Raw genomic sequence first — 18,865 nt, 5'->3', positions numbered from 1 at the left:
CATTTGTATTAATTGTCAAATACCTATAAAAGCACAGATTTAGTGTTGTAAAAAACTTATGCATAATAGTTTTCCCACAGACTCCAATCTATAGTGAATCAATATTTTGATGAAATTTCAAAATCAAATTTCTTGCACACGTCCACTTGAAACTACTCTATTCTAATCAAATATAATAATTAGAGGTTATAAACAACAAGCGAGGGTATTTGGTTGTGGATATAAGACGTCTGGCGTGAAAATTAGGATATTTGGCAGGAAATAATCCATTTGCTTAACTCGGTGATTATTTCACCAAAATATGCTAATTTTGACTCCAGAGGTCTTATATCCGCAACCAAATTTCAGAGTGTACCATTTACAACCTCACTATTATACTATGCTAAAGTTAAATACAAGTGGACAATGTCGTACGCTATTTAGGACTGAAGTTTGATCGAGGGTTAAGGATCTAGGTGCGCCAAGCCTTACACAAACTCTAAAAAGAACGTTTCAGAATGTGCATGTGTTCACAGTTGATTCCTTACAATACAGTAATGCAACGCATCAATATTGTGATTACACATCAAACTTTAAGAATTTTACTTGAAACAAGTCACCGTTGATGACAGTCCCTACTTGTTAACGGGTACTTTAATTACAAGTCCTCAGAGAGGATAGAGTCCTCTTCATTAATTAGGTCTGTAATAAAAATACTGCGATACAGATGGCGCTCAATGGCCAAGGATGAGGTCCATGGTGGTGAAAACATAAAACCAATGTAGGTCGCCATCCTAATTACAAAAGGTCATGAAATGAGTCAATAAGTAACTAGAAAGCATTTGCAAGCAAAAGCGAAGTTCCAGAGACCAGAGCAACGGAAGAAACAAGAGAATGTGTGACAAAGATAGGTGCAGAATGAAAGAGTGCTTTGGATTTTAATATTCAAGCACGTACCTATAGTTAAGGGCTGATAGCAGTAAACACCATAATACAACTAAAAGCAAGGCAGTCCGGGGAATTACAGTACACAGATTACAAATGCCTACATGTACGGTAAAAACGCAACAGATACATACGGGGGCCACAACGCACGGAAATGTATATCAGACGACATTCTCGCGAGCCAGAGCAATAATTTTCGCTCCGCTGACCTACACAAAAATCAATCGCTTGACGGGTAGCGCTGAGTTGTTGCCGTAAAGAGGCGCGTGGTTTACGACGATGATCAGACGAGAGGAAACATCGGACCTCGGCCGTTGAAATTGAAAACCGAGGCCACATGCATTTTCATTTGATTAAAGGCACAGACTAAAACAATTTTCATTGCTATGTCGCTGTTTTCACAAGATACTGACCGTTTGATCTTGGAAAGTTGAGTTGCTTTTACGTGCAGCCAACGCATGCCGGTGCAGTGACAGACAGTTCACTATGAACAGATGAATGCCTAGCATGGCAGGGCTGTGTTACCGGCGTTAAACGGCCTCGCAGACTGATATAGGAAAAACCGCTGGTGGCTCCTCAGAAATACGGCGGGCGGTTTTTGTCCGCCAAAACAGCCGATTTTGAATCCAAATTTTGCATTATTGATCTTCGTTTTCGAGCACACGCACTTCGCCTAGGTACACGATGTGCCCAGCCGCGCTTGTAAACTTATGGAAAGCCTACCTTTCTCTCTCTCTGCGAGGGAAGCTATCGTACCGCTGCCATTGTTATCTCATTAGCATTCTGGCGAAACAGTATAGCGCCACGCACGGCGAGTATTTAGAGAAAAATAAAATCAAAAAAGCAACAAAAAACAAAGCGTAAGAAAGCTAGAATTATTAATAGCTGAACGCAATATGATAGTTGAGCAATGCAAAATAAAAAATAAATAAAGAAACACACAAGAAATGCCCGTAAAACCCGTCCGAGCTGAGCGATGACGTCATAAGCGTGTCGCAATGCATTCTGGGTAATTAAGGTAAAATTTGTGTATAGCATGTTCTATGATAGTAATACCGGAAACAGAGAAAGAAAGAAAGAAAGAGAGAAGGAAAGTGAGCAAAAACTAACAGTTCCAGAGCTGGTCTCTGGAACTAATTAATCAACAGGATGTACCCAAACATTTTTGCATACTATCCTAACACTGACAGAATATCACCCGTACCATATTTCCTAAATTTTGATGCAGTATTTACAACACTATGAGATCAACATCTGTACCAAGTTTCATCAAATTTGACGCAGTATTTGTGGATATATTACTGTAATTAGGAAAGTTCATTACATAAGCAATTAAAAATTAATTGACGTGACACTGATAAATGTCTTTTTCACTGTTAAGGCAATGTGAGCTTAACATCTGTACTAAGTTTCATGAAATTTGATGCAGTATTTCTTGACATATGACGAAACTTAAGTAATTGACATGATGCTGCTACATGCCTTGAAACAAATTGATGTGCATATGTATGAAATAGGTCAATATGTCCTTGTACCAACTTTGAATGATATTGGTGGAAATATGTCTGAGTTATGGCTCTGTACATGAAAAAATCTTAACAAAACGGCCGCCATGTAGCCACATTTGATCTTACTGTCTAAAAAATACCGTCAATGACGCTGTCCTTCTCTAATGTGTGGCCAGGTCAGGTAATTGGTTGTTGGCATGGAGTTGTTGGCAAATGGTTGATGATGTAGGTGATGAGGTGGGATAAGGACCCAAAGAACCCAAAAGATGATTAAATATATCAATCAAAAAAATTCTAAGCTACAGTATAAACTGTCTAAAGATAGTTCAATGTGGAAAAAGGTTAAATAATTCAGAAATAAGAATTAACAGTCCAAAATAGTAATGACGCACTTCCCTGCTGACCTGAGTGTATGTGAAATACACAACCTGGCATCGGTAAATTAAATGTATACCAAGTGAACATTTTAAGTCTCTTTTAACTGTTTTTAATGGAATTTCCAAAGAGTCCTATGGAAATGATGAAAAACGCTTATCTGGTCTTGTGTTTGTAAAACCTCATGGCTGATAATTGTCATAGTATTGAAAAATTAAAAGTGAAGAAATTACTGTTTTAATAGGCATATTTTCCTTGAAATACATGACCGCGTAAAGAACATATGCAAAAAGTTTTTAAAAGTAAATTTCTTTTCAAAAAATAATTTAATCTGTGACAAACGATTTTTATTCTTTGAGTTTACAAATTCAAACATTGCAATTTGTTCAATCATCTTGTGCAGTGCAAAATTTATAAAATGACTGAAAAATAAAAAAAAAATTGGCAGAATTATGGGTTGACATCACGATAACTGTTAATCTGTTTGAAGTACTAATATACTATAATTTAAAAAAGAAAAGTTCATGCAGAAATGGTAACATATATTGTCAGCAATGTAGTGTTAATTTTGACTCTACATCAAAATACGCCTTTGCTGGATACCAAATATATAGGGCAAAATATTAAAATCAGCCATGTTCAGCAAAATCCACAAAACAGCATTGATCCTTTTCTAATTTGATTTGATTTGATTTGCTTATGTTATCCTTGTACGACAGTCAGTACAATATGGAACTTGAATACAACACAGTGAATAAGTATGCTGTCAATGGAATGGTGTGGCTGCATCCACATGCAGCAATAGGAATGCCTTTGTCTCTCACCCCTCATTTCCAACCTGTCCCATCCCTGAAAAAATAGTTTGGTCTTATATTTATAATGTTAATAATTTCTGTATTTGTTAAAATGTGCACATCTCAAAAACTTTTGATCATAAACATTTTCATTGTTTTTTATGGCTGACCAGTCAGTTAACCTGTTTATTTTGAATATTTGCGCATTTTTCCTCCGTATTTGACATTTTCAGAATACCTTCTTATTCAATTTGTCAATTTCTAAAAGTTAAAAATGCTCCTTTGTGTGGTCAAGCTTTCCACAAGCATCAAATGTGGTATTTCATATAGGAAGGTCTGCCTCTAGAGGGCGGGCATCATGAACGGTGTTTGTTAGTTATTTCCTCCACATAAACTTCTGATTGTACATTCTGTAAACATTGAACATCGCCGACATCTGATGTTCCTGTCTAAAACTTTTACTCATTTTGTTCGTATGACTCTGAAACTCCAGGAAACGATTGGAAAGAAAGAGTTATCTTGAAATATTGAGGTACTCGCCGATATTTTGCAAAATTAAATGAGAAAAAATGCTACGAAAATGCCGACAGGCTTACACAATGACCGTTTTCAGACTCAGAGGCATAGCATATGATTATCTGCATGTTATGCAACAGGCCCATATCAGGTAAAACCATGAGGGGATATCCACGCAAGGCAGTACCAAACACTAGCGCACACAGAGTGAGCAAACACAAAGTGAGTACCCCTAATGTCAGCTCAGTAGTCTGTAACAGATCGTAGTCAGCTAAGAAACTTTGGAGAAAGGCTTAACACTGTGGCTATGCCGCTAAGTCCCATGATTTTTGTCACAGCTCAAAATCGTTCTCCTACATCTCCACCTCAACCATGAACACCCTCACCAGTTTATGATATGATCCATCACAATGGCATGACGTCAACGGATCTTGACAGACAGAAGTAGAAGTTGACAGACGGAAGTAGAAGTTGACACCAGCATACTGGTTTTCAACTCTAATACCTTCTCCGTCTATAAACAGACACGAGAAGGTAAAAATAGCGTCAAGGACACTGAAGCTCCCCAAGTGTGAGGCCAGTTGAAGTAGTTGGTTGTTGGTAAGCAGTAATTGACTTAGAAGTTAGAGGCATGGGGTTGGGATATTGGATACACGAGATTTGTGTTAGATACATTTAATTGTATATACGGCATGATGAACGGCTCATTAATAGAAGTTGCATACACTACACCAATCTGTCCTGATGGAGTACATGGCCGTTTATTATCAGGCGACTAGTAAAGTGAGTAAGCGCCATTTACTGCATTGCAATGCAGGTGAGCCACCGTAATTTTTCTGTCAGCACTCTAGTGAAAATTCCTTCACTGTGTTTTACAACATTTACATTTGTAGTATACAAGTGCATTGCATTTTCACATTGATCCGCTTGACCAGAAAATTCGTCAGCCTTTTGCTGAAGTAGGTTCATATCTTCTTGTGTATATTGGCCAACTCTGAGACGATTAAGTAATTCTGCAAAATGTTTATTATCTTCCTGTCGCATAATATCTGTCAGTTCATGCACTGTTAAGTACTCTTTCCAGAGGTTTATTGATAAAGGGCCATATCCCTGGTATAGATCTTTAAAAATCCATCCATCCATGACAGGTTTGAGTTGCAACATATCACCTAAAGAGACTATTGACACACCACCAAATATCTTTATTTCTTTTGATTTCTTGAAGACGGAGATTAATAAAATTGAATAAACTGTTACCAACCATGCTAAGTTCATCAATGATGAGGCAACTGATAAATTCATATATTTTGTTTGTAGAGTGTTTAATTTGTCAATGTGTGATGGTTTATAATGAAAACCTTGACTTGCTGGTATTTTTAAAGCAGAATGAAATATAGCTGCAAAGCAGCAGTGGACAGGGGCAATAGAGAAATAAATATGCAAAAAAGATGAAAGGCTACAGTAGTATTTGTGAAATTGAGGTCAAAGGTCATCGAGGTCATGTGACATTTTGTCAAAAAAATTGTATCCCATAGTTAGCCCTATATACCAAAAATCAGACCTCTAGCTCTATTGGCTTGCCCAGAATTAGATATGTGCATAATTAATAAGGTACAGGATATGGCACCATAAGGTCTCCCATCATACCAAATATGAAGGGTGTAGCACTTGTGGTTACTGAGTTATGGCCATATATGTATATTTTGTCACATAATATTTTGTCTAAAAAATTGTATCTCATCGTTATCCCTATATACCAAAAATCAGACGTCTAACTCTATTATTAAGCCCAGAATTAGGTATGTGCATAATTAATGAGGTACAGGAAGTGGCTGGTCATGTGACATTTTGTCGAAAAACTTTGCTCCCATTATCCCTATGTACCAAAAACACATTGAAGTTGACAGCCAGTTAATTGGCCCCAACATGCACCAGTTTATCACAAGACACATGGACACACAGACAGAAGTTAATTGGCCAAATCTTGACAGAAGTAAAAGTTGACGCCACCAAATCTTGACAGAAGGAAGTAAAAGTTGACGCCGCCATACTGGTTTTCAATTCTAATAGCTCCTCAGTATATAAAACTGAGGAGCTAAAAATCAACATGCATAAGACATAAGTCAATGTCCATGTACCAACTTAAAATGGCTCTGGACATGAAAAAAACCATAACAAAATGGCCGCCATGTGGTCATATTGGATCATATCGTGAAACAAATCAACGTACATATGTATAACATAAGTCAATGTCCTTGTACCAACTTGAATAAAATCACTTGATACATGTCTGAGTTATGGTTCCGGACATGAAAAAATCGTAAAAAAATGGTCGCCATGCAGCCATATTCAATCTTATCTTAAAACAAATTTATGTGAATATGCATGACATAGGTCAATGTCCCTGTACCAACTTTGAATAAAATCAGTTGAGATGTGCCTGAGTTATGGCTCCGTATGAAAAAATCTTTACCAAATGGCCGCACGGCGGCAATATTGGATCATATTACAAAACAAATCAATGTGCATATGTATGACATAGGTCAATGTCCTTGTACCAAGTTTGAATAAAATCGGTTGAGACTGGCCTGAGTTATGGCTCTTGACATGGAAATATTGTAACAAAATGGCTGCCATGCGGCCATATTGGATCATATCATAAAACAAATTGACGTGCATATGTATGACATGGGTTAATGTCCTTGTACCAACTTTGAATAAAATTGGTTGAGATATGCCTGAGTTAGGCTGCGTTCACAAATAACGATTAGGGGGGGGGCTGGAGGAATCTCGATTGAAATCTTATTTTTTTTCAGATCCCCCCCTAAATACCCTAAAAAATTTTCAAATGCCCCCCTCTATATGGTCAAAATTTTTCAAGTCCCCCCCCCAACTATCACAGGCCCGCATATTTGTAAAGGATGTGAGCGCAGAAAAAATAAACATGTATTGCGCCGTTCTGCTCACAGGTGTTCAACACTACCTGTTAGCACTTTGTATAGTCATATTCCCAAGGCAAGTTCTTTAAATGCATCAGTGAATTTTTTAGATTTATTGGTCTAAAAGCCAACTTGAGTTAATCCAACTCTGGCCAGGTCAATTGCTCCTGTTGAAGAGTACACAAAATGCAATCATGAGAGAGTAGGAAATTGTGAATTCTGGCTAATTGCCGTATTGCACAGTGACCTACCAAAAAATTGTTTCAAAACCACAAGACCTATATGAATTAGATGCTACTCAAAATTAACAATACCGGAAGGTTAAAATATTCCATCAAATAAATGTTTTAATCTCTGAAATTTTGGGTGTGATAATTGCAAATTTGGTTAAAAAATAAATAATTCCATTTGGTCACATATTTTTTCGTTTAGTCTTTACTATTCAAAGTTTTACTTCTGCATCATTTTATAATAAGATTGTGAAAATTTAGAAAATCAAGCATGGTGACCCCATCTTTTTTCTTTAATATTTGATTATTCTCATATGCAAGAATTCAAACATTTCTATGTTTTCTTCCGTGTGTTGCTCTCTGGCCTGATCTTGTGTACAAGTGAGTTTCACTGTCATGAGTGTCATTTGACCAAAACTCTTCTTCAACTACCATGAGAGTCAGAGCTGTCTCTGTCACTGTTCAGGTAAGCAGTGACAGTGACACTGCAGTAGCAGGGCAGTATCTGATAGTGACACTACCCGTAGGCAGTAGCTGTATTAACTTTGATAATTTTGGCAATATTTTTGTTCAGTTTTACAACTGCGTTCTTGTTCTACTCCCTACAGCATGTTGAATTGTCCAGTATTCAACTTGCTATCACAGCCTATGTATGTGTACCATGCATTTGTATCACTGACAACTGACTGTCAGTCTGGACTCCAATTAAATTATCACCAAATACATATTTATATTTATATATAAAGGCTTTGTTGACAAACTAAATATTGTGTGTTTTAGCATGCTGTAGGGAGATAGCAAGAAACTGTAGTTGTTATATTGCATAGAAATATTGCAGAGATCATTAACAGTTGCAGCTTCTGCCCTGCTACGAGGCTAAAGTTTGTTTTTTACGACAAATCACACTTTTAGATTTTTTCGAGATTAAAGTCATTAAATGTGACAAAATGGTTCTAGATTTTGTTAAAATATTACTAACATCACAACATTTTGATGACATAAAAAATGGTATTCATTTTTCATTGAATTACCTACAAAAACTTGGAATTGGAAAATGTAAAACTCAAAAGGGACCCAAAAATTTTCAAGTCCCCCCCTACAGGTAGAGCAAAATTTTCAAGTCCCCCCCCTCCACTACCCCCAAATTTTCGAATCCCCCCTGAATTCCTCCAGCCCCCCTAACCGTTTTTTGTGAACGCAGCCTTATGGCTCCGTACATGAAAAAATTGTAACAAAATGGCCACACAGTGGCCACATTGGATCGTATCACAAAACAAATCAATGTGCATATGTATGACATAGGTCAATGTCCTTGTACCAAGTTTGAATACAATCGGTTGAGATGGGCCTGAGTTATGGCTAAGGACATGAAAAAATTGTAACAAAGTGGCCACCATAGGGACATATTGGATCATATCATGAAACAAATTGACATGCATATGTACGGTATGATATAGGTCAATGTACTTGTACCAACTTTCAATCAAATCGGTTGAAACGTGTCTGAGTTATGGCTCTGTACATGAAAAAATCGTAATAATAATCAATTCAATCGATATTGGATTGTATCACAAAACAAATCAACGTGCATATGTATGACATATGAAGTAATCCTTGTACCAAGTTTGAATGAAATTGCTCCTGGCATCTCTGAGATATCTGCATGAACGTACGGACGGATGGACGGACGCACACACCCACACATGCACGGACATGACCAAACCTATAAGTCCCCCCCAGACGGTGTCCATGGGGACTAAAAATGGGTCAAAAGAACTTTAAAAAGTTATGTTGTTGTTACATCGCTGTCGCTCCTTATATTAACTCTTTATTTGCGGATTAATCGAGCTGCAGCAGACTAAAATATAATAATCAAAATCAATCTCAAGCCATAGACTTGCTCAACATTATGGGGTGTTGAGCTCTTGAGTTAGAAATTTGTGCGAGCTCAAAAATGTGACGCAGCGCGCAGGTCTTCTTGTTGAGAATATAAATCCCAGCTCCAGCCAATCAGATTGCCAGATTCCAGCTAAGCATATTATAATGTCCATTATCAAATATCTATATATGCAAAAGTATAGCAAGTTTTTCATTTGGAAAAAATTTATTCATAGTTTTATCATAGACTCCCATGTATAAGTGGATGAACATTATTGGTGAAATTCCAAAATAAAATTTTTTGTACACATATGAGTTGTAATCACTCCATCTCAATCAAGTACATTTTTGTCAATTATCAAACATCTATAAATGCATAGACGTTGCTAACTTTGAATGAAAAAGCATTATTCATAGTTTTCTCATAAACTACCATGTATACTCAATCAACATTATCATTTTAAATCCAAATATCAAATTTTTGTATGTGCACTTTTCAACTGCCACTGCAAGCAAAGTACATTAACACGAATTATCAAACATATTGAAATGTACAGATATAGATTGTTTTTTATGGGAAGATGTTAATAGTCTGCCCAATAGACTCCCATATATTATGATTTGATATTTTCTGATGAAGCACTAATCAGCCACATTTTACCTTCTAATTTTTGCGCAAAAACTGGCGACCGTTCCGAAAAGGCATGCCTGAAATTTCATGACACTTCAAAAATGCTAGTGTTAAAAAAATTACGATACAACTGTAATTTCTGTCCAAGCCCTTTGAGGGGATTTCAAAATTTTAGCAAGTCAGAACAGGAGATTTGAACACATTGTTTGTTAGGGGGATCATTTGAAAAAATCTGAGAATCTTTTTTCGGATTCTATCGGCTCCCTCAAGATAGAGGTGTTTGTGTATGCACCTTTACTCAAGCAATTGGGAGGGGGGGGTGTCATGAAATTTTTGTTATTTTAAAAGGGGGTCATCAAATTTTTGGTGCAATGGTTAGGGGTGGGGGTTCACTTATTTTGACTGATGCACAGAAAGAATTTGCCGGCCTATCCCCTGCCATAATAACTGAACGCTCCCTTATACCACCAAAGCTTCAGCTACTAATAAAAATACCGCAATTATACCGTGTCGCTCAAATTTGATCAGAATTGGTATATACCAGTATGGTTACCAAAGATCAACAATAAATATTGTTTCTATCTGTTCAGTGCAGGAAAATTCTACGTTGATGTTATGACAATGATTTCTGCACAGTACAACCAGAAAAACAACAAGAAATATTTAAACCAGAAAAAAAAAGAATGACAAAAGTAAATAAGGTCTGAAACTTTAGGTACTGGATGTCAACTTTAGCAACATGCACAGCACTACAGCTAGCCCCTCTTAGTTTGAGCATAGACAGTCTCCCCCAACCCCCCACTGTCTATGGTTTGAGCAGGTCTGTTAATATGTAACAGTTCATAAACAATGACAGGAAATGACTCAAGATAGTGGAGTTGGCCTGTTTCTTACTGGCATGCCATCACTCCTGCACATTTGCAGGATTTCCCTTTTTCTTACCTCATTTGCACATTTTTGACACTGATGTGTTCATTTGAACAAATTCACATCTCAACCCCTGCATCTACCTGTACACCAAATACTGAGGTGGTAGCTTTGGTGGTATGGGATTTCAGTATTTTTTTTAAATTGAAGACATTTGTGAGCAATTTCATGCTTTCTTATACAGTTATAAAAGGCTATTCCAACATACACACAGGGGGAGGGTTTCAGGGACAGGGGTGGGCAAGAAATGTTTAAATTTTGAAGACATTTTGGAGTAATTTTATGCATTCTTGTACATTATTAAAGACCATTTCAGCATACAGAATAATCATTATCATTGTCAATTACAACATGTTTTAAAGGGATAAAGTTTTTAAAAAATATCAGAAAAATTAATTCGATATCACTCTGGCCTGTCAACTGCATTCAGTTGACAAAGATAATAGCAAAATTTCACCAGACTGTTGTGTAGAATTATGTTTAGCTCATGACTAGAACAAACATTCTGAAATACATCATAGAATAGGGGTTTACATAACCCAGAAAACGATCCGCTAGAATCCTGACAAGAGTGGCTGTACAAAGTTTTGTACTGATTTAAATAAACTTGATTGAAGATACCACTAAACAGAGAGCGATTCCCAGTATGAGTACAACACGTTCGCTGATAGCGGTACTACAGTGATTGCAACAAGTTCACTGCATAAATTGCTAGACTACATAAACAAATCAAACAGTTTATTCAATTCAATGAATTATAGGAACACAATTCTCAGTGATTTTAATTCACTGTACTAGTTTCACAAAAATACCGTCAAGGACAGTGTGCTCACATTCGGTTTGAATTGGTCCATTCGAGAATATTTAAACCAGGAAAAACAAGAATGACAAAAGCAAATAAGGTCTCCAACTTAGGTACTGGAGGTCATGCATATCAACTTCTATAGCAATGGGACAAGCAGATCCTAAATACAGAAGCAAATGTCAACAACAAAAAAAAGACAGAGAAGGTTTGATAAAAAGAAAAGGTGGGAGTGGGTAAAAAAATGTACAAGGGATCTGGTAAAAAAGTAATGCTACCTCATCAATCTTCTAGACCCTACCCCTCCTGAATATCAAATGTTCCATTCCTTGGTATTTACAACCTTGTGGTTGTAAATACAATGTGAGTGTTATCATTCTAATGTAAACAGCACTTAAGTTAGTTAGAGATGGTGAAATGCCTTCCACTGTGGGCGGTGATTACAACATCTGGAATTATCCTGGATCCAAATTTCTCATCAGTTCTTGAATGTCTTACATAAAAAAGTTGCAAAAATTGGTCTGCAATGAAAAAATTCACCGCAGCTTTGTTTTCTGGATCCAAATTTCCTACAAATTGATACCAAATATGACAAAATTATGTTCACAGCCTTTGAGACTGTCTCACAACATATCCTGGGTTGGTGTAGGTCATTTAAGGTCACAAACTGAGAAAATTACCTAAAATATACAAATTTGGGGGTTTCCCAACACTTTGAGCAGAAAATTTATCTAATAACATCCCTCGGGACTTTATACCAAATTACAAAGCTATCAAACAAGTAATTTTGAAAACAAGTTTTCTTGACCAAAAATGACAATATTGTCTTAAAAATACAAATTTGTATATTTCAGGACAATTTCCACATATCTAACTATTGTCATCTCTGTACATCTGTGTACCAAATATAAAAGCTGTCTGTCCAGGAGTTTTAAAAAGAAAATACTGTTTAAGATTTTTTGACCAAAAATGACAATATTGCTCCAAAATAGTAATTTTCCCAATTTTTTCATAATTTCAACAAATTAGAAGAGTAACACCCTAGCAAAGATCCAACTCAAATTTGAGAGCGATTGAGCTGGCGGTTTCAGAGAAGAAGAATTTTTATTGAAAATGAGAAAAATAACCAGAAAATTCAGTAAAAATACAAAATTAAGGATATCTTCACAATATTCATAAAACTGTATAAGGTTCACCTAAGGTACTTGCACACAAATTTTCAAAGCAATCACAACGGTGGTTCTCGAGATATTAATTCTTAACCATTTTCACATTTTGTAAGCTCATTTGCATAATTTTGGCATGCATAATTTTGGCAATGCAGACTTCATTTGAACAAAATCCCATCTATAGCCCAGGATGCATCCACACACCAATTACCAAGCTGAAACGTGCAGCGGTTTGCATGTTTTTGATGTTGACGGACATACTGTACATACATATATACATACATACACACATACATACAGACGCCATCGACTTCAGCTTATACGATAAACTCACATTGGTGTAACCAAATGTGAGCTAATAATAATAATAATAATAATAATCTTTAATACCCTTAATCATATCAATATTACAATTCAATAATGAATGTACATCTGAGTTGTGCTGTGATAAAGGGTAAACGGAAACGGAAAATAGCAAATGCTAGTCTAGTCCGTTCCTAAAGCCATTTGATGTTAAAGCAAGAAAAAGAAGAAGAAATAAGAAAACTGAAGTATATCGAGGGTATGCTGATAGCGCGAGTTGCGTTGGTGGTCCATCCGCTTCAGAAACTCATTCACCAAGCTTTCACATGGTAGCTGAGACTTCTACAAATGATTCAACTGTGCCATGTGAAATAATAGCAAGAGACTATGTTGACAAACTTCTAGAAACTGCCAAACAGCTATCCGAAAAATAATGACAATGTAGAAACTGAATCTATTTTATTCTGATTTGGAATAAACATGCAAGCTCGTGTGACATGTTTTGAGATAGTCTTATGAAAATTCTTTTGATCATTAATTTCATTATATATTTATCTTCTTATATGAAAAATTGAAAGGGTGATTGACAAGACATCATATACTTGTGCAAAGAGTAATTTTACTATTGTCAACGCATTGTGAGTTTTCCAAAGTTGAGTTTTGGATAGTTTTTTCAAGTTCATTTTTGTTTAACTTGTGCATGATTGAGAAATCCTTCTTTTATGTCCAGTAATTATATGATTTACATAATGATCTTTCAAATGAAAGAAAATATCCAAAAGCAATATATAATTATACTTTTTATAAATTCTAGTATACAATGTGCAATCTGTAGTCAAATTACCAGCAGAAAAGGGGGAAAATCATTGGTTAAATTATGTATACCATTGAAAATATTACCAGAGATCTTGTATGTTAAAAATATTATTTTTCTTTGCAGGCATAAAGTGTGTTGTATGAAAGAACAAGTATTTAAGACAAATAATTTTAATTAAACAATCAAGTGTATTTATAAATCAAGAGGAAAAATAACGAGTGAAAACTTATCAAGTTGTATTGACACTATTAAAGAGAAGTTGAAGGAAACAAGCATACATTTTCATGACATTTGGCCTCATTCTTTAAAGTTATTTTTCAACATTATAGTATTTTAATTTACTTGAGTATTCTGTACATAGGAAATTATTTTTGGTCTAACTGTTTCATCGGAAATGTGGGCAATTATCTTTACCTGCCCAAAGTAAACCCAAAATGTTGAAATGTTGATCTTGACAAAGCTGGGGTGATATTGCTCATGGCATCAATCACTGCTAGCTTGGTATGTTGGACAGCAAATACGTCGTTCATCTGTTCGCATGTATTAAATTCCAGGCAATATCGAGGTTGGAACAGCAATGATATATTTTGTCCGTGAAGCATAGCTCCTACCTCTGGTTCAGCAATTCTACCGTGATGAAAACCAGCATTATCCATGATTACAGTATCGTCCGGACTGAGTACAGGAGTGCCGTCTTCCCACTCAAGCTCTAGGGCTTCATTGAAAAAATGGATCATTTCCATATCGTTTGAAAGTCCTTGCAGAATATTAAAATGTGACACTCCTAACTGACCATGCTACACTTCAAATGTTCTTTCACCAATCGGCTGTGCCAAAATTTATGATTTCCTGTGGTTTGTTTAACGCCAGATTCATCGAAAAAGTGCACTCACAGCGTTTGATGTGATGTTGATATACAGAAGTATGTGTTCCATGTTCCGCTCTGTTAGTTGTTCTTTTGGTACTTGGGAGATCTGCTCGAAGCTGTATCTTAAGTCTCGTTTAAATACGCTGTAAATTGTTCTTGTTGCTGGTAGCGACTGAATGTTGTAGATCTAGCTGTTCAGTAGTTTTGCTCTAACTTCCCTAACAGTCATCAAGGGCCTGCGTGTCTTCAGGAACTCAACGTACTTGACAACTTCGGGGCCAGTTTTGCTACACTGACCACACAATCTGTCTATGAACATGTAGCCCTGTCTTCTTGTACCTTTCAAGAATACTGGCAAATGTTGTTACCAGGATATTTTTCACCTTGGCCACATACCTCACGGAATTGCCTTTTAGCCAAAGCTGAATAGCATCGATCTTCACGGACGTCTTGTGGAACTCTGGATTTCAGTGTCATTATTTCAAAATTTCAAGTTGTCTGTTATTTGCGGTTCATTTGGATGATACCATTTCTATAAACAGGAGTCCCGGGCACATGACTGGCATTTTGATTTTTACATGTCGATAACAAAAGAAAATGGGACAACTACAAAACACATCTTACATAGGTCAAGGAAACATACGAAGGCATAAACAAGAATGCCTTAGTTCATTGGTTGATGTAAATTATTAACACTCCATGATATAATTCTCGCTTCCACATGGCCAAAGCCAACCGCCACAATGAGCAGACACCACCGATGTAAACACTGATTGCGCTCGGCAATATTGATACTTGATTACATATAGCAATAGAAGAACTTCCCAACCTGTTTATATAAACGTATTGGGACTTCCATGTACGATCTACGTTCGTGGCAATAATAATTATGCACATATCTAATTTTGCGCTAGCGAATTGAGCTGGAGGCCAGATTTTTGGTAATTAGGGATAACTATAAAGGCAAAGTTTTTTGACAAAATATCATGTGATCAGGTTGACTTTTGACTCAATTTCACAAAAGATCTATAAATCAGTAACCACCAGTGCCACTACCTTCATATTTGGTGGGATGGGGGACCGTCTGGTGCTACATCCTGTACCTCATTAATTATGCACATATCTAATTCTGGGCTAGCCAATAGAGCTAGAGCTCTGATTTTTGGTACACACGGATAAGTACAGGAGCAGAGATTTTTTGGAAATGTCACATGACGAAGATGCCCTTTGACCTTGATTTCACAAAAAGGCCTGCAAATCAGCTAGTAACCACAAGAGCTGCCACCCTTCATATGTGATGAGATGATACATTAAATGGTGCCATAATTTTTAATTCATGTAACAGTTTGTATGAATATAATTTTTAGTGTAAAAATTGCACTTTGATCAGTCACTTGATTTGGCGGCCATAATGCTATTTGCTCCAGCCAGGAGTACATCCATCGCTATGGCAAAAACTAATTTGTTTTAGGAAAATTCAACATGATAAAGATTTTCTTGCATAACAAAGTACTTATCTACTAAACTATCTTCCCTAAGTGTATTCTAGCAACCATAGCAACTGCTAGGGTCCAAGTAATGCTGTTTGCAGCTTTAATTCATTCTGTTTTTCCCTGTAGTGTCTGCCATGAAACCTAATAGACATTTCTCATTGTACAGGACCAGAACAAGCTGTACAACCAATAGGGAGATGTTTCCTTCATGTGGACAGCTTTCAGAACCAGTCTAAGGGCCAATATGGGCACACAACATTTATCTAAACGTTGTTCAAGGTTATTGCTTGGTTATTGAGTCTGCAAATATTATAAAACTGTGGCATTGGCTAGCTGCAATTTATTGCATGTGTCTTTATTCATCATTTTTGGAGATCTTGATCTTCAAAGATCCAACAATTGTGTATGTAAAAGTATGCAACTCCATTTATTATAACTGCATGTCAGGTAGCATGCAACCTACACAACAGATGTGATATATATGACCTATGGGGTTCTTATGAACAAGTCCCATATATAGGATTCCTGTGGGATTCTTTACCATTGACCTTGCCCTTCCCAAGGTAAAATTGAACACTTACTGGACTCAACCACAATTTATAATATCTTGTGCCACTGTGGTACAATTTTTTTCTGAACTCTAATATTCATGTTTATTGTATAGTCTTATAGCATGATACAGCACCCAGGCTGCTGCTTTGACTGCTGCTAAATCATGCGCTGTTATCTATTGTTTGATAATGAGGTTGGTCTTATGTGGAACACATGCAAGCATATATCTGGGTGCTATGGTATTCCCAGTATATTGGATTTAATCTGTTCTCTTAAATAATTATAAAATTATCAAAGCTAGCAACTTCAAACTTGGAACATGCAGGTTCTGAGGTACTCACTGTAATGACTAGAATCAACAGATATCAACAATATGAAACTTTTCAACATATCCTTAAAAAGACAAATTTTCTAAAATGAATTAGCTGTCGGGAAAAGGACATCAGCTTTTGATTTTACTTTTGTAATTAAGTTTTCGTTTTGAATGATACTTTTATACATACTTATTGAAACATAATCATGGCCCCTTGTCAAATGTCTAATTTAGCCATATTCACATTGGAAATATTGTAAATAATATCTGGTAGATACTAGAAATTACATCCTCTGGATATTTGTGACTTGTAAGTACAATGTCAGATACAGAGACTCATGAAAGCTTATTAACAAGCTTCTCCCAGTTGGCGGAATATGAAAACACAATATAAGTAAAGTAACTGCACAATTATATTTTTCTTCTGTAAGAACATGACTGGGTATTTTATTGACCATATCCATTTCACTGTATTTGTGTTTTTTGTAACTGAGATGCTGCACATATGATTTGGAAATATAAGTTAGTTGTGTTAGGTAAGAAGACGCAAGTGGTCGTAAGACTAGGTCACAGTGAACAAGTTCAACAAAGTTACCTGGGCTTCATTGCTGTCATCAAGTTGTATAACAACTTTATGTTGCGATCCTTTGCTAAAGAAAGAGGTAAATTTTCTCTTCTTTTTCTTCTTTTTATGAGACTCAGCCTTTAAGTGGGCACAGTACAGCATGACAATTGACAAAAGAGAAAAATACGAATAAAAGGGAAAAGAGAGGAAAGCAAGATAGGCATTTAGATGAATTTCTAAATGTTTTAATATGATGTGAAAAAAGCAAAAAAATACACGATCAAGAAAGTTGATGAAATAAAGAGCCCTTTACTGTAAGTGTAACACCTGTCAAACAATACCAGCTGGAATAAAGGATATCCCTTGATTTAGGACTTTAGAGACAATTTCACCAAAGTTGCACAATTTAAAAGTTCTAAATGAAAGGCAAATTTGAAATTTAAGAAAAGTGTATACAGCGTATTTTCTGTATGAGCATCAGCTTGAGCTCAAAGGATGCATGCATAAAAAGAAAAGTTGTTGCTGTACAAAGTAACAAGGTCAAAAAGAAAAAAGGGGCACCAACTAAAACCCTTCACCCAATCGGTAAGGTTTGTAGGTGTTTTTGAAAGCAATGAATGCAAAATAGTAAGGTGAACTTCAGAATGAACATCAAATGAATACCTGAGCCTTCTTGTCGTCATTCATAGGAACTTGCTTGCCACTTGAACTTCCACCACCAAATAGGCCAGCAAAACCTTTCTTTTTCTTTTTACCATCCTCCTGAAAGAGTTAGTTAAACCCTGTGCTGTTAGTTCCTTTACGGTTGAGATATATCCATGGATAATCCCCCACTTAAAGGAAACTTACCTGGAAGTTGAAGTTTGACTGGGATTCTACCAAGCAATGACAGTCAGGAAGGGATTACGTGACATTGCATAAATCTCCCAGAAGTCAGTTTTGAATGCACATTGAGTGAATACATACAATATCCCTGATAATAATGGGTGGGATATTCTGGTAATCTGGGTGGGCAATTAATCCCTTCCTGACCATAGATTATTTGCAGATTATGAAAAATTATATTTTTTTCTTATTCTTTTATCAACATCTACAAGATTCCATTCTGTTACAGATCACCATCTAAGCATTCCACATTTTGAAGCTGGCCACATTTAATGATGAAATTATCAAGTTATAAGCTCCAAGCACTTCGTCTTGGCCTCCTAGTGTGCCTATTAAAAAACAACTGGTATACAGGCACTCAGGGTGAATATATTAC

At 36.2% G+C, this 18,865-nt stretch overlaps 1 protein-coding gene across 3 annotated transcripts in view; it reads right to left on the bottom strand.

The window, feature by feature from the left end:
• Positions 1-18,865, bottom strand: part of LOC139117744 (intermembrane lipid transfer protein VPS13A-like) — a 445,282-nt gene that overhangs the window by 14,656 nt on the left and 411,761 nt on the right. For 2 of the 3 annotated variants that reach the window (XM_070680994.1, XM_070680993.1), the window contains 2 exons: positions 18,268-18,366; positions 17,635-17,742 (listed from right to left, as the gene is read on the bottom strand). In XM_070680994.1, the coding sequence (XP_070537095.1) occupies positions 17,635-17,742; positions 18,268-18,366 (207 nt within the window). The remainder of the gene's footprint in view (positions 1-17,634; positions 17,743-18,267; positions 18,367-18,865) is intronic. The other variant, XM_070680995.1, reaches the window with a different exon arrangement.

This window comes from Ptychodera flava, chromosome 18, assembly GCF_041260155.1.
Source record: "Ptychodera flava strain L36383 chromosome 18, AS_Pfla_20210202, whole genome shotgun sequence".
In the NCBI taxonomy this organism is placed as follows: domain Eukaryota; kingdom Metazoa; phylum Hemichordata; class Enteropneusta; family Ptychoderidae; genus Ptychodera; species Ptychodera flava.
The sequence above is the reverse complement of the archived record's forward strand: the minus strand, read 5'-3'. Positions and strand labels throughout refer to the sequence as shown.